At 46.3% G+C, this 17,063-nt stretch overlaps 1 protein-coding gene across 3 annotated transcripts; it reads right to left on the bottom strand.

Moving 5' to 3' along the window:
• Positions 1 to 260: 260 nt before the first annotated feature.
• SSBP1 (single stranded DNA binding protein 1) lies at positions 261 to 14,951 on the bottom strand. 3 transcript variants are annotated; one of them, XM_075940010.1, is made up of 7 exons: positions 14,785 to 14,948; positions 13,821 to 13,871; positions 7,997 to 8,057; positions 6,637 to 6,777; positions 4,943 to 5,030; positions 4,324 to 4,412; positions 261 to 2,827 (listed from the first exon to the last, which is right to left on the bottom strand). In XM_075940010.1, the coding sequence occupies exons 2-7, from the start codon at positions 13,842 to 13,844 to the stop codon at positions 2,784 to 2,786; spliced, it is 447 nt and encodes a 148-aa protein (XP_075796125.1). In that variant the 5' UTR covers positions 13,845 to 13,871; positions 14,785 to 14,948; the 3' UTR covers positions 261 to 2,783. The 3 variants fall into 3 exon arrangements, with proteins under 3 accessions (XP_075796125.1, XP_075796128.1, XP_075796132.1); XM_075940013.1 differs by lacking the exon at positions 14,785 to 14,948 and adding an exon at positions 14,275 to 14,295; XM_075940017.1 differs by lacking the exon at positions 13,821 to 13,871 and having other exon boundaries at positions 14,785 to 14,951.
• Positions 14,952 to 17,063: the final 2,112 nt, after the last annotated feature.

Genomic DNA, 17,063 nt, shown 5'->3' with positions numbered 1-17,063 from the left:
TCAAACCAGCATCCTTTTTACTTGGATTATTTTTATCAGATATGGCAATAATGAAACTCATGGCTGCTCTGATCGCTAATCCAGCATTACAACATAAAAGAACGCCTTACACTACTCCACCCTCGCTGGAATGGAGACTTCTGGAGTTCTCCTCCAGAAATTAGAAGTATCTACAGTGCAACACCCTCACCCTCTAAATCAGTGGTCACCAACCAGTAGATTAGGATCTAATGATAGATCCTAGAGCTGTGGTTCTCAACTGGTGGTCCACAGGAACATTGTTCAAAGTCACATGGTGTGGGCAGGCACCAAAAATCTGTTAGTAAGGAATAAATTTCCAACCAAAATGTTCATTGTCTGCTCTTTTTTATCATGTCTCAAAAAGGAGATGGTCCATGAAAATTTTTTGATATGGCCTGGTGGTCCATGGACTGAAATGAGTTGAGAACCACTGTCCTAGAGCCTCTGACAGGTGATCCTGACCGGCCAGCACTTCAGCTGCCTCCTCTCCTCTCCCCCCTCCGCCATGCTTCTCCTGCGCTCTGCCTTGGAGCTGCCCTCCTGGGAGCCTCCTGCTTCCTGTACAAGGTTGGGGAAGGTAAAAAAGGGGGTGCTTATGTCAGGGTGTCCCTCTCCCTCCACCCACATACTGTGTCTCCACAGAGCAGGGGGATACAACAGGACTCGGGATGAAGGGAGTTTGCTGGCAGCTGTTCCTGTTTGAACATACTCTGCATACTTAAAGAGGCAAGTGAATCTGTCATACACTCACACTGATCATCTCTGTCACTCACATAAACACACTGTCTTCCACACTCACTTCCCGACCCAGCATACTTCTGTTGCTATTGTTGCTACTTTTGCTTCTTTCAAAGTGTGTTACTTCAGATTTTTGCCTGGTCTGTGCATTTCATAATTTTTATTTATTTCTTATGCTTAAATTTAATTCTTTGAGTAGTGAGTTCTAATATGCGTAGCCTGTCATGGCAGGAGTAATTAATCCCCATGATAATTTTAAAAAATATATAATAGAACTATTTTTTTGGTTTCTACTGGTGATGCACATCACCTTGAAATTGGTGCACATAAAATTAATTCCCTCTATTTCCATCCCTGGGCAGAACACTGGCTGGGAGTCTCCTAGAACAGAACCCACTTTCCTGCAATCCAGCAGTGCAGCAGGTCCAAAAGATACTCCCCTAGCCCTGGCCCTGTGCTGCTCCTGGAAACATCTGAAAGGGGAAGGCAGGTCAGGGGATCCTCACTAGGCATGTAATAGTGTAGTTGATTTACCGATAAGCAAAAGCTTATAGGTTAATGCTATAGACTACATAAATTTCCCTTTCCCTCCCCTCCAGTAAATTTTTAGCAGGTTGGCCAGCATCCTGGCTGAGTCCTAGCCTTCACTGGGACTGGGACCTACCCCTGCTGCGGCTCTGCATTTAAAGTGTATTAGGAGCCAGGCAGCCCAACTCAGTTCCAGCTCATGCTGTGCCTAGGAGCTCAGACCCGCCTCCCTGGACCGGGGCTGCTGCTGTACCAGAGGCAGCAGCACAGGGAAGCAGGCAGCCAGCCTGCGCAAGGAGCTGGTTTTGAAACTGATACAGAGGCAGCAGCGTGGAGTGACAGGGGGCTCCTTGGGAGTGGAGCCAGATTGCACTGGCTGCCACTGGGACTATAAACTAGTTGAGTAACCGATAAGAATTCATGAGGTTAATGGACTATTCAACTAACTGATATTTAACATCCCTAGTCCCCTCATGCTGCCCTTGCCTACAAGTATTCCCCCTGCCCAACAACTCCCATTGACTAGGAACAGGGTACCATGGCCAATGTGGGACATGTGAGCAGTGCCTGCAGACAGGGGAGAGGTGGCAACATGTGAAACTACCTGCCCTTCCCTCCTCAGAGCTGCTGCTGGATATTACAGCAGCTTTCACGAGTGGTGCAGGGCCAAGCCTGCCTTAGCTCTATTTCATCACCTTAGGTGGCTCCTAGCTGGAGCCTAAATCCCCATCCACCCCGAACTGTTCCTACACCCAGATTCCTTCCCACAGCCTACACCCTAACCCCCTACCTCAGGCTCAGCCTGTAGGCCCCTCCCACATACCAAACCCCTTGATCCAAGACCAGAGCCTGAACCCTACTCCCTTGCCTCAACCTGGTGAAAGTGAGTGAAAATGGGGGACGGAAGGGGGGATAGAAAGAGCAGGGAGGGCCTCCGAGAAGGGGTGGGGAAGAAAGCAGAGCATGGGTATTTTGGTTTGAGGTAAGATCCTGGATTACACTTAAATTCAAAAAGTAATCTTGTGCTTAAAAAGGTTGGAGACCATTGCTCTAAACGGAGAAGCAGTGGAAGGAAGTTGTTCAGTGGTGCACTTACAGCTCCGCCTAGTGGATAAAAATAGGATACAGATTTAAATAAATTTTCCAGGGACTGGAATTAAAACTGTAACTAAGGATTATGGCAGCCTGTGATATGTACAGTCTGAAAATGCCCAGGAAACAAAGACAGGCAACATATAATCATAAATATATTGACTCAAACTGATACAACCCCAAGGGCTGCCTTGTACGATAGAACAGAGAAGTACTAACAAACATATTCAGAAGCCAGAGCCTGATGAAGAAAAAAAACCAAAAAATATACACTTGTTCCTCTATTTATATAAAAGGGCGTTTTAATTTGTTTACAGAAAACACAGCATATGCATGATTTTAGAATTAGGAAATACTGTAAAATGAAAGGAATAGCAGGGGCTGGGTTCCAAGCACTAAACATCTCACACCTTCTCTTTGACATGGTCACTCAGAAAAATAATGTTATCTGAAAGGAAATACAACAGAGAAGTTTATTTTCAGATCAGATAGTATTGTGTCTTACTGCGTATCATTATGTCCACACAAATACACACAGGCTACTTCGTAGGGAAGTTAAACATAAAATCCAGGGGCTTGTACTTTTTCAGTATCCAGAACAAATATCCCATGAAATATAATATTGATGGATACAGATGCTTCTCTAGTTTTCCCCAGGCAAAAGACCCTTTCAAGGTGAATATGGGTATTTTCAAGCATGTGTACACAAGCTTCTAGCAGGGTTAATGACCAAATATATCATTAGAAGCAGGGTGGTTTTTTTTAAATTGAGATTTGTTCCTCTCATAAATTTATCATTATGCGAATTTCCTGTTTATGCTGAACATCCCAAAATGCAAAGAGCTGATGATATCACACCTCCTCCTCTCCCCACAATCAGTATGAAGCATGAAGTCTGCCTATGGGACTAAGAGAAGTCTACATTTAACTTCCAATGGTCTCCTAAGTTCTCCATAGCCTATTTTAAAGAGTTACTAAAAGAACAAAATTAGAGAACCACTGAAAGAAAAGGAGACTTGCCATATCCCTACAGGCAGGCTCTCTGAAAGCGTGCCAATGACAGGCCAATATCAACAGTGCAGTACAAGGTGGGCCATCTAAACAAGTGGGTTTATGACTGTAAGAAGACTGCATGCTGGGAACAACCAAACGTAAAAATAAAAGTGCATGTTTTGTTCATCTCTAGTCTAGCTTTCTATATGTAGTTTTGAAACAAGAATGTTTCCTATTTCATCCTTTTTCATCCCATTGCTAAAAACAAAATCCCTGAAGTCTCAGGATAGTGATTTCTCCAGGAAGAGACAGAATTAAAAAGAAAAAAAAATCACTGCCATTTAGAGAAACAAAGAGGAGTCTCTGGACTTTCCATCTTTCTTCATGACTATTCTAGCCCAAGGAACCAGTGTGCTCCCTCCCTTTTTCCTGCTGTTCTTGAACACCTCACTCCCACTTTCCCAATTCCCCTAGCTATATCCAAATGACACTCCTTTCACTGGGAGAAGGCTTTCTTAATATTTAGTGGAAAGCCTGAAATCAAAGGCTTAGACAGGAAAATGGTCCCTGCTGAAGTTGAGATTGAACTCTTCAACAAGGCTCATTTTTTACAACAATGTACATGTCCAACTCTCTCCGCAAAGGGCCAGTCTAGAGAAAATGCAAAACACCCACAGGCTACTTAGTGCTTTGTGTCAGCAAGTTTTTCTGCAATCCACAAATGTTTGCTACCTATTTCCTTCCTCATTGTTCTTATAAACTGTGTTAGATGACTCCTGCTGGTATAAACCAGGAACTAAAAATACAACCATAAATACATTATCTCAAAATCACAAATTATAACATTTGGAAATAAGAAGTGGAGGGAGGATAAACCATGCTTTATTTCTTTGTTTCCCTTCCCTTGCGCAGATGGCAAAACAAGATGGCTTGACTTATAAAGTTTGTTACCTGCTATGATTGTTGTGGCCTGTCTTCTCACATTGTTTTTATCTGTATATTCACCGTAGTCTATCTTCCCTTCCACATAGATTCGAGCACTAATAGGAACATAGGAATTCAGTTCATAGGCAGTAGAATACATCATTATTTTTATGCTATAAATTGTCTAAAGTTCAGAGATCTTGTCTCATTTGCCTGTAGTATTTGAGCACTAAATTCTTGAAGCAAGACATGATTCTATTTTAAAATGTACAGGTTGAATCTCTCTAAACCAAGACTCTCTGGTCCAGCAATATCCATGCTCCAGCAGGACCACCAATGTTCCAGGCCCAGAGAGTCCCGGTGGAGGGCTGGCGGCTGGGAGCTGCAGCAGGCTGCAGCAGAGCTAGTGGGAGCTCAGGAAACAGGAGGAGGAAGGGGGGGGGAGAGAAGAGACCAGTAGCAGGGGGTTAGAAGTGGCTTCCCTTGGTCCGTCAAAATCTCTCATCCAGGACCAATCAGGTCCTGAGGGTACCAGACCAGGGAGGTCCAACCTATACATTGAACCACCCCCACTATGCCTGTTTCCCATTAAATTAACTGATTGTTAAGGCATTCAATCTCCAAGCACTCTTTTTACCCCACTTACCCCTTCTTCACGTACTGGTATGCCACATCTCTTAGGCCTGGCCTAAAGACAGAGATCCTGTGCCACGTTGTCTTCTGGGTGACATCACCTATGTTACATAAAAGGAAGAATAAGGAGTTGCACATGTGCTGAAGGATGCCGTGTCCTCTCTCTAATACAACAAACCGTGGAAGATTTGTTTCAACACTTAAGTGCTCCTCAGCTAAGACGTCAGGTGACTGATCGGAGAAATGGAAATGTACTGGCATTCATACTTTCCATACATTCCACTCCCCTTCCTTTCAGAGCCAGAAATAGGGATGTCAACAAATAGTTGACTAGATGTTTAACCAATAACCCTAAGCTTATCACTTCATCTTGTCGACTACTCGCATTCAACTCTTTGTTGCCTTTCTATCAAAGGCAGCAGGGCATGGGGAAGCAGAAGCTGGTGCTGGGGGGGAGCCAGTTCTCCCCACCACTGGCTCCACAGTGCCACTTCCCAACCCCACTGCTGCCTCTATGAGAAGCGGCAGCGGGGAGGGTGGAGGGGCAAGAGAAGCTGGTTCACAGTAGCAGCCCCTGTCCGCAAGGGGTCCAAGCACCCCATGGACAGCAGTTGCTCCACCTCTCCTGGAGCAGCTTCTGCCCATGGCAGGCCCACAGAGCCGCCTCTTCCCCCCCGCCCCCCCCCCACCAGCTCCACAGTGCCACCTCCCTGCCCCACTGCTGCCTCTATGAGAGGCAGCAGCAAGGGGGAGGGGCAAGGAAGGCTGCTTCATGGCAGCAGCCCCTGTCTGCAGGAGGTTCGAGCTCCCTGAGGACAGTGTCTACTCCACAACTTCCGGAGCAGCCTCTGTCCCATTGAGAGCTCTGACCCCACCACACAGACAGGGGCTGCGGCCGCCCTGTGCTGCTGCCTCTGACACAGAGGCAGCAGCACAGGGAAGCAAGTAACCAGTCTGTGGTGGGAACTGGTTTTTAAACTGACTCTCCTCAGAGACCGGCTCCCCCTGCCACCCTCCACTGCTGCCTCTATATCAGAGGCAGCAGCGCAGGGTAGCAGGGGGCTCCCTGGAGTGGGGCTGGGGACACTGGCTGCCAACCCTGCCCCCAGGGACAATCTAACAGTCGTGTAACTGACAATATTTTGTGTGGTTACACAATTATTAAATTATACGATAGCTAACATTCCTAGCCAGAAACACAATGCAACATATGATACAAATATAACGAGAGCACACATATTGTGTAATTTTGCTTAGAAGCCTTGGCTCATTTTACATGTAATTATTTCTCCCTGTAGCCTACACATTGTAAACAAGTGAGGAAATAAGTATGCAATTACAAATTGAAAGTGGCATCTAAACAAAGATACAGTCATTATTTCATCTCCAGTGGGAGGTAAAGGGAGAATAGAACCTACTCTACCCCCCACAAAGTCTAAGTAAAATGATGAATATGTAATAACTGGAGGCTTCCTCCATCCTTCTTTAAAAAGTCTTCCACAATCTCTATTCAACAGATGCCTTTGATAAATAAATAGTCAAGTACTTCCTCAATATCCATGATAAGCAAGCTCCTCAACCAGTATAAATTAGCTTAACTCCATTGGCTTCTACATCAGCAAAGGGTCTGGATTGATATTATTTAATGTTAAAACAGCTTTACCACATTTAAAGCACATTATTCCACTCCAATAACTACAGACTCACCTGCCTGGAACACCTCACTTTCCCCTGATCGCCACATCTCATTGGTTGCAAGAGAAAAAATTGTAACAGGATTTTTCCCCTCCACTTGCCTCATAACTGGATCCTGTCCTACTCGACCAAGTAACTGGATCCGATTCAGGGCTGAAATGCATGGGAAAGAAAATATCAGATTAAATACCAAAAGCAAAAGGACATATCCTTGAATGAGTTAAAGATTACTACTTCAGGAAGACTGGACTGATCCCAAGAACATTTGCATGGATAAACTGCAACTTTTCTAACTTTATAAGTTAGAAGTTAGGATAGTAGCTTGTCATTAAAAAAAAACAAGTAATCCAGATTCTCTGACTTCTGATACCTATGCAAGTGCTGGCCAACATCAATGAGAAGCCCTCTTTACGGGGGGCAAAGTATCTGCTCACACTGTTCATTTTCTTTTACTCTTGTCTTAATGGTTTTTTAAGTATTCAAGTATTTAAGTATTTTAGTATTTAAGTATTTTTAAAAATGAAATTTTGACTTCTGTATATTTACCATAACAAAGTTGCAATAATTCTTCCCCCCCCCCATCATTATAACAAGCCTTAGTCAAAGCTAAATACCTTAAAGTTGTTTCAATGATTACTACCTTTTTTCCACTTCAATTCCAAAAAGGTTTTAAACAGCCAACATCTGACTGACCTCTATAGTTAGTATCAAATTCTTTATTCCATTTCTTTTACTGCTTTGTTACCCTCCACTCAATGCATCATATCTAAAATTAGAATGTATGTTTTAAGGGGTGTTGTTAGTTGTGCCATGGAGTGCCCAGCACAAGTTTGGGTACCATAAAATAATAAATTATTATTTACTAGCAGCTTTCTGCCCTGTATTTTCACTGGTTGGATCACATAACACTTCTGAAGACATCAGTACAGAAACAAGATCACCTAAGATAAAGCATTAGGTTTCCCTTAAGAGGTTAACAGCCACATGACTAAAAAGTCAGAATGAAATCAGACATTACACAAGTAAAAAGTAAAAGCTGATAATGATTCCTGAAGAAAAATGTTCTTGTTCTTTCACAACCATAATAGAAACACATAATACTTCTTAAAGACACCACACTCTTGACTGCAAAAATGAAGAGGACTGAATGAGCATGGAGATGAAATTTACTCTCACTCTTTGCAGAAGAGCATTTGATGATCACTCTGGGGAAGCAGATGTCTATCCTGACTTTTTTTACATGCTTATCACCATGGTTTCCAAGTGCTTATACAGGAGCCTCTTCTGTGAGCAAGGGACATAATATATCTCTGTACAGACCAACCAGGTATATTTCACTAGCATTAATGTTCTCAAATGAACAGCTACTTACACCTTTCAAGTATCATGGAGGTGGCTGATTCAGACTCCTGTCTTATAAACTGACGAAGCACCTAAAAGAACAGACAGACATTTAAAGTTCTAGGCCCATCAATAGTGAACAACAGAACTCTGATAATCTGATGACATTTTGTTAACAAATAAATAATAATTGTTGATTTCAGAACATTTTGTGAATTATGATGCAATTCAACAAAATAAAGCTAACAAGATTACGCAGCTACTTAAAGTCAAGCATGTGTTGAGTGCATTGCTAAATTCGGACCTAAGCGACTGGATGGGAAAAACTAATGTCCTGAAACCATATCTTCAGCTAGTAATCCTTGGGAAATTTCCTGCCCGACTATCACCATTTCTATATGATGTGTAGTAGACTATGTATTTACAGAAACTTGGTTTTGATATTATTTTTTAGCAAACTTTGGATACGGATAAAAGGTGCAGATCAATAGCCCTACATATGATTTCACTGACATAAGTGGTGCAGTGACGCCAAGTCACCCTTTGAAAGCTTAAGAACATTAAATGCCACAAAAATGTGAGACTTGCTGTTGCTAAACATAAGGGGAGAAAAGGGAAGGAAAGACTCATTGTTTACAAGTGCCATCTCAGAGGAGGAAGAAAGCTGCAGTGAAAGCTGCAGAAAACTAGGGAGCATATCTGTACAAGATGCATAAACAAGGATTGCAGGTAGGGTAAATTTTGATGGCATAGGAATGAGGGGGGGATAAAGAGATGCAGAGAGAATAAGGTGGCATAAAGAGCAAACAGAAAGACAAGCTGACAATCCTTCTCATGACAAAGATGTTAAAACAGGATAATGCTAAATGAAACAGAAAAAATGCTTGGCATATGGATTTGGCCACCTATTGAGGTATTTTGCTTTTGATGTATAAGACGTCTAGAATTAGTGCCCTGTATATGCCAGTCAGATTTATAGAAACATTTTTCATTTGGCTTATAATGACTGTTAAATTAAGGCCAAAGTCTTGCGATACATACTTATATTCCCAGAAGCTGAAAGCTCAGTTTGTTTTCCCATATAGGTCCTGCACTATTTATGAAACAAATGAAATACAGTACACCTCATTGGTGGAAGAAATAACGAGGCCTGACAGAAAAACAGAAAGAGGGTTGCAAAATCCTGTTTAATTGGTTAAACATAGTGTTTAATTGATTAACTGCTTCCAGTGGGGTTAGAGCATCCCCCGTGGCAGGCCACAGGCAGGGGGCTGCTCCCAGATACAGGGTAACTGGTTACACCTATTCGCATTCCTAAAGAGAAACTTTTATTTTTACTAATAATGGATTCAGCTTACATTTGCATGGCATGGGGGTGGTTTACATAGTAAGAGCTTTTCCTGTATGTTACAACTGAATTTAATAGGATGTTGTAACTATTCCATACTGTATAGTAATGATCCCCTGTGATTCTTTCTACCCATATGCAAAATTTGTGCAAGTTCTTTTTTAGAGAGTATGGTTTGATGGGTATGAATTATTCATTTAAACTGGAAATATGAAATAATATACAGTTAAGGATGGTGGTGAAGAGAATGAGAATGGTAGAGTCAAAATTTCTAGGACAGAAATCTTTGCAAACATTTTGGTGGCAAATCCGGCTACCTTCTGGCTTGTGGTTCAACCAGCTAATGAGGCTGTAACAGAAAGAAGGCTACTGACCCTCATGGCAGTTCTAGTCCTGGGGCGAGAGAAAAATTTAAATTAGACCTGTAAAGATCTGTGAAAAAATCTTGCTAAGTTAGCTGTCAATAAGTGAGGAATCCTGATGAATGCAGGCCGTCACCACTATACGTTCCAAAAAACATGGACTTATAGCAAAACAACATAAAGCGGGGAATTTCTTTGTTGTGCATTCAAGCAGCTGACTTTTGTTTGAGCAAATTTTTCAACTTTTTTTTGAGCAACGCAAGATCTGTGAACGGGAGGACTTATAACAAAAGAGTTCTTAAATTCATCAACAATGTTAGTTCAGAACCGACGTATACCAAGATGACTTATAGTATAAATGGCCTGTATTATAATTTTAACTCTCTCTGTAGACCCATCAATTAGCCAAAGTTTTATTATTGCAGCAAGGAAAACAGTCTCACTCATTCAATACTGGTGACAGGAACTATTTTGTTTTGGAGCCCCCTACAGGGAAACACATATGCACTTGTAAAATAATACAAGGCATCATTTCATTAATGTGTGACAGGCACCCAAATCAAGTTTCAGCTAGCCTAGGGTGGGAAGAGTGACTAAAGCCTTGATTACTTTGACACAGAAAGAAAAAAAACAATGTTTACTACACATAAAAAAATATATATTTTTCCTTATGATCTTAAAGAAAAAAATATAGGTAGGATGTCTGGTTAAAGCACTTCAAATTAAAAAATGGAAATGTACAGGAATACGCCAATAAGTAACAATCAACATGGATCTGTAAAGAAGAAATCATGTCAAACCAATTTGATAGCTTTCTTTGCTAGGATAACAAGCCTTGCAGATAAGGGGGAAGCAGTAAATGTGGTATACCTAGACTTTAGTTAAGCATTTGATACAGTCTCACGTGACCTTCTCATTAATAAACTAAGGAAATACTACCTAGATGGGGCTACTATAAGGTGGGTGCATAACGGGTTGGATAACTATTCTCAGAGAATAACTATCAACTAACAGTCATGCTGGAAGGGCATAACAAGTGGCATTCCACAGGGATCAGTTTTGGGACTGGTTCTATTCAATATCTTCATCAATGATCTATGGTGTCATAGAGAGTACACTTAAAAAGTTTGCAGATGATACCAAGCTGAGAGGGATTTCAACTTACAGGCAGTCCCCGAGTTACGCGGGTCCGACTTACGTCGGATCCGCAGTTACAAACGGGGCCCTCCCTCTCCCTGGTCTCCAGCAGACCAGGGAGAGGAAGCAAAGCGGCGGAACCCCAGGCTTCACGGCTTTGCTCTGCTTTGCTCCCCGTCCCCCTGGTCTGCAGACCAGGGGGACGGGGAGCAAAGCAGAGCAAAGCCGCGAAGCCTGGGGTTCTTAAGTTGAATCTGTATGTAAGTCAGAACTGGCGTCCAGATTCAGCCGCTGTTGAAACTGATCAGTTTCAGCAGCGGCTGAATCTGGACGCCAGTTCTGACTTACATACAGATTCAACTTAAGAACAAACCTACAGCCCCTATCTTGTATGTAACCCGGGGGACTGCCTGTATTTGGAGGACAGGGTCATAATTCAAAATGATTTGTACAAACTGGAGAAATGGTCTGAGGTAAACAGAATGAAGATGAATAAGGACAAATGCAAAGTATGCCACTTAGGAAGGAAAAATCAGTTCCACACATACAAAATGGGAAGTCACTGTCTAGGAAAGAATATTGCAGAAAGGGGTCTAAGGGTCATAGTGAGCCACAAGCTAAATATGAGTCAACAGTGTGACACTTGAAAAAAAGAAAAAAAAAACACCACACACACAACAAAACAAAACCACAACCCAAACACCATTCTGGGATACAGGAGGGCTGTGAGCAAGACACATGAATAAGGAGAATAATACTTCTGCTTTACTCTGCAGTTTAGGCCTCAGTTGGAGTTAAGGATGTAAGTAACTCCTCCCCTCCCCACTGCAGCATGCACACTTCCCTGCAAGCCAGATCCAGCATGGAGCCTCCGGGCTTTCCCTCCTCCCCGCAGGAAGCCAGTGCTGGCACTCTAATCATGCGAGGAGGGGGCACAAGGCTGGAGTGCAAGGCAGGTGGCAGCTCCCCACTGGGTCATGACGCATCGGGGCCCGGACCCTAAAGTAGAAGCAGGGCCGGAGGAGACTGCAGCCGCCGCCCCCTGGCTCTCCTGCAGGGGAGCCAGGGTCCAGCAGGGAGCAGAGGGTGACCCCTGAGGAAGAGGCAGGGGAAACCCCGAGTCATGGCCTTCCTCTTCTGACTCTGCCAAGGCTGGGAGGGGGCGACTGGGGCAACGCAGTGACATGATGACGTCACTTTGTTGTCCTGCAGGAAACATTTTTTTAAATCTAGAGAGAGAGAAAAAATACTTGGATTTGTTTAGTTTGGAAAAGAAAAGACTGAGAAGAGACACGACTGCAGCTTTCAAGTACTAAAAAGATATTACAAGGAGGAGGGGAAAAAATTATTCTCCTTGACCTCTGATGATAGAACAAGAAGCACTGGGCTTAAATTGCAGCAAGGCAGGTTTAGGTTGGATATTAGGAAAAACTTCCTGTCAGGGTCGTTAAACACTGGAATAAATTGCCTAGGGTGGTTGTGGAATCTCCATCACTGGAGATATTTAAGAGCAGGTTAGATAGACATCTATCAGGGATTATTTAGATGGTGGATGGTCCTACCGTGAGAGCAAGGGGACTGAATTTGATGACCTCTCAAGGTCCCATCTAGGGATGTTAGATATCAGGTAACTGAATGAGTTCTTATCGGTTACACGATTATTTGATGGTCCCCACAGCCAGGACTGGCCGCCAATGTGCTCCAGCCCCACTCCTGGGGAGTCCCCTGCCATCCCATGTTGCCGCCTCTGACACAGAGGCAGAAGCGTGGGGTGGCAGCAGATCCTGCTTACAGGGGTTCAAGATCCCTGTGGACAGAGGCTGCACTGTGGGGAGCTCAGGCCTGCTGCAGACAGAGGCTGCTTTGCAGCAGCCTCCCCTGCTCCCCTGGCCCTGCACTGATGCCCCTGATAGAGGCAGCAGTGTGCGGTGGGGATTGAAGGGGGAGCGGGAGGGTTGCAGCGCCACTGCTTTTAAGCTAGCTCCCCCAGCACCAGCTCCCCGTCTGCCTCTGATACAGGCTGCAAAGGGGCAGGGAAGGCATGCAGTCAACAAAATTAACTGATAAGCTTAGATTACAGTCAACTACACACAATTGTACAGTCAGCTACACACTGACAACCGTAGTCCTTTCCAGTTCTAGTATTCTATGATTCTATAAGCAGCAAGTTAGGCACAAGAACAGTGTAGTAAGATGGAGAATTTTTGCACGTGTTTATTTTTAATGGCAATGGAAGAACATGGCTGGGCTGGAGCGACCTCCGCTCCCCCCACAGGCAGGAGCTGCTTCTGTAGCATGGACAGGGGTTGCTCAGGCTGGGCTGGAAGGTGGGCCCCGCAAGGTTGGAGCAGCTCCCTGGCCATGGTTGGCCGGGAGCTACTCCAGTCCCACGGGTTAACCAGAACTGTTAAGCATCACCTTTCACAACCCTACTAGGAATGTGATAGTAAAGCTGATTAACCAATTAACCAATACACTTCTGCTTCTGCTATAGACTACATGTATTCCCCCCATTAAATTTTTTAGTAGGCTGGCCAGTAGTCCAGCTCAGTCCTGGCTTGTGCTAGGTCCGGTACCTAACCCCACTGTAGTTCTGCATTTAAAGTGTATTAGGAGCCAGGCAGGCAGGTAGCCCAGTTCAGTTCTGGTTCACACCCAACCCAGGGGCTGCTGCCACCCCATATTGCTGCCTCTGTATCAGACACAGCAGTGCGCAGTAACAGGCAGATGATCCACAACAGGAGCTGGTTTTTGAATTGGTTCCCCTTGCAGACCAGCTTCTGCCTGGCACCTCAAGCTGCTGCCTCTGACACAGAGGCAGCAACACAGAGTGTCAAGGGAATGAGGCCAGAGTGAACTGGCTGCCAGCCCCACCCCCGAGGACTACAGAATAGTCGAGTAACCGATAAAAATTCATGAGGTCAATCGACTATTTAATTAACCAATATTTAACATCCCTAATTCCTACTGTGCACGATTCAAACATTTTAACAAAAGTGACCTGTTACCTGTATTATTGGCCTGCGTAACATCTCTGCTGTTTTCTCTTTGTGATTAGACTGTGTTTTTGAGAACATAAAAGGGTGGGGGGAAAAACAACAGAAGATGAGCATTCAATTTCTCCTATCAATTAGGTCAATGTTCATTCATACGGTGCTGCAGCAGCACCAATATAAAACATCTGATGATGCTACCTTGTGCTCACAACTTAATAAAATGTTCTCTGCATAATAAAATCACCTCCATGAGCAGTAGTAGCTACACCAGTGGGAGAAATTCTGCTGACACAGTGCACATCAGTACTTAGGTTGGGATACTTTAAGCCGCTCAGGTGGGGGTGGCTTATTCACACCACTGAGCAGCAAATTATGCTGCTATAAAGCAGAGTATAGACAGTCTCAGATCTATTTACATTGTTAGTTGATTCTGCTCTTTTACATTCCCCCCTCCCCAGCAACATACCTCAGATCATAAGAAGGGCCCTACCGGGTCAGACCATCTAGCCCCGTGTCCCGTCTCCCGACAGTAGCCAACTAAACCGTTACTTTTTACGAGTCTCGTTCAAAACCCAGGGCGGGTGTGCACAGGCTGCCGCGCTGCACGGGCACAACTTAGCGCTTCCGCGCAGGGGCTGCTCGCCCGCAGCTAGTGGATGAACGTCGGCAAGAGCCGGTAGCTCGGTGGACAGGGGGAGCCCGCCCCTCGCCCCGGGCTGCCGGCCCTGCGGCCACGCGCCCAGGCAACTGCGCCCCACGGGCCCGGCCGACCCTGGGCGCGGTGGCTTCAGGGTTAAAGCCTGACGGCAGCGCGGCCCCGGGCTCCCGCGCACCCGGACGCGCTGCGCCTGCTCCCCCCGCCGCCCTCCGGCAGCGACACCCCGGCCGGACCCGCCCCGCCCCGGGAGTGGCAAACTGGGTCGGCGGGGGGGAGGGGCGACGCGGGGGGGGGGGGGGAGGGGCGTCGCGCGCTCACCCCGCGTCAGGGCAGGGCTCGGGCCGTGGGCGCCGCTGGCCGCGGTCCGTTTCTTTGGGCGCGCGCGGCGGGACAGCGTCTTGGAAACAGCCCCGGCACCGGAAACACGCGCGCAGCAGCCCCGCCCCCTTCCCTCTGAAAGCGGGGAGTGAGGCGGTAAAAGGTCCGGCCGGAAACTCGGACTCCCCCACCCGACAGTTCCGCGGCTCGTTGTGCGAGGCGGGGTGTTTCCCTCCGCGCGCGGAGCCTCCAGGGGCGCTCTGGGTACGGAGGTTGCAACGGCTGCCAATTACCCCGGAGCGGGGAGGCGGGGACTGAGCCCGACTCCGCCCCCAAGGCATTTTTATTTGCATAAAATCCAACAGCCCCGCCCCTTCTTCGAAGCTTGCCCCGTGCCCTTCCCTCCAGTGCGCTTCTCCCTGGCTGCTCCTGACTGGGCAGAGTCGCGCAAGAGGGTGCGGGCTGGGGGGCGCGGGCTGCAGTGAGGGGTTCGAGATGCAGGAGGGGCCCATAGCTGGGTGCAGGGGCGGGATGAAGGGCTTGGGGTGCAGGCTCCAGCTAGCACCTACCTCAAGGTCCTAGGCAGCAGTTGGCCAAGTGGATCCCGCTCTGCCCCTGCCTCGAGGCACCACTCACCCAGCTCCCTTTGACACCCGTTGCAACCACTGGAAGCTGCAGAGGCAAGGCTGAGGCAGTGCATGGAGCCCCCATGGCTGCCCCTGGCAGTCAGAGGGAGATGCCAGCAGCTTCCTAGAACCCGGCCAAGCTAGGTAAGCACCCTACCTGCCCTGCTGTGGGCAGCTAACTCTATTTAATGGCCAGGTCCGTAGCATTGAGTGAGCCTGTGCAGGGCCGGATTAAGGCATGCACTAGCCAGGCAGCTACCTGGTGAGCCAACCTATGGGGGGGGGGGGCACGCTTTATAGCTGCCTTCAGGGACCGCACACCTGGCTCCCAGATCGCAGGCTGCAGCAGCTCCCAGTGGCCACCCTGCAGCAGCCACCCAGGGTAGGGGCTGCATTAACCCCCACAGACCCAGCCCGCAGTGCTCCTCTCCCCCCCCCCCCCCCCCCACGGTCACGAGGCCCTGCACTGCCAAGCTTGGCCTGCCCCAGGCTGCACGCCAGGGCGGTAGTCAGGCTGGGCACATGCATCCTGCTGCCACCAGCTCCATGCAGCCTCTGTCATGCGCAGGCACCCTCCCCCACATGCTGGTGTGGAGTGGGGTCATGGATGTGCCCTCCCCCAACCTGGGGTGCAATTAACCTGTCTGCCTGGGGCACCAGAATGGCTTGGTGCAGGCCTGTGCCAGTGTCTCTTTGAGAGGGCGTTTTGGTCAAAACACCCATACCTGACACCCCCTCTGTAGGAAGAATGAGCACTACTACTGGGGAAAATACTTTTATGACTGTGGAAGGTTGTTGCCTAAGGCCATACCCCCCAACCTCCTGGGACAAAGTTTTTAGAGAGGACTGGAATTGACATGGCACTGCTGCTTGACTATTTACTAGTAGTAGCTTGAAGATGCTTTGCGATAGTGGTGTTAACAAGGGAGGGAGGTTGACAAAGTTATTTTTATAACGCTTACATAATAACTCTGCAGGGGGTAATGGAGTTAGACTGTACAGGATAAACTTTAAAAACAACAAATAGTATGGAAGCACTTTAAAGATTATCAAAACATGTAGATAGTATTGTGAGCTTTTGTAGGCACAGAATGTTGTCTGTCCTCTGTGCATCGTATGAGATCAGCATTCCACCCCACCTGCATTGCCCCATAGTAGTTACAATGTAAATTGGCAAACAATTAAAATAGCCATGGCTATGTGGGAATGTTCTTAAAATTTAGCTGAACAATGTGCATATGCCTCAATCTTCCCCTCTGTTACACAAGAATGCAGGTGATGGGACAAGGGTACACGCAGGGCCGCATTAAGATCTTTAGAGGCCTGAAAAGATTATAGTGCCCCCCATATGTAATTTAAATAAAATACTATACTGTACATTTTTTTTTTTTTTTTGGTGCCCCTGCTTTGCTGGTGCTTAGTCTGCCTATTGGATAATCCAGCCCTGGGTACAGGAGCATTGCAGAGGCCACTGGCAGCAAGTGTAACTGTTATTAGGTAGTTGGACCTAGACTATGGCTGACATTGTATCATGGCAACTGTTGTCTAGGGCCTTTCTCCTACAAAAAAAAAAATCAAAGGTACTGCCAAACAAAATGACAGATGCAGGCCAAGTGTCCTATTCACTCATGAAAGAGAAAGAAAGGAAGGGAC

Source organism: Pelodiscus sinensis, chromosome 1 (assembly GCF_049634645.1).
Source record: "Pelodiscus sinensis isolate JC-2024 chromosome 1, ASM4963464v1, whole genome shotgun sequence".
In the NCBI taxonomy this organism is placed as follows: Eukaryota; Metazoa; Chordata; order Testudines; family Trionychidae; genus Pelodiscus; species Pelodiscus sinensis.
The sequence above is the reverse complement of the archived record's forward strand: the minus strand, read 5'-3'. Positions and strand labels throughout refer to the sequence as shown.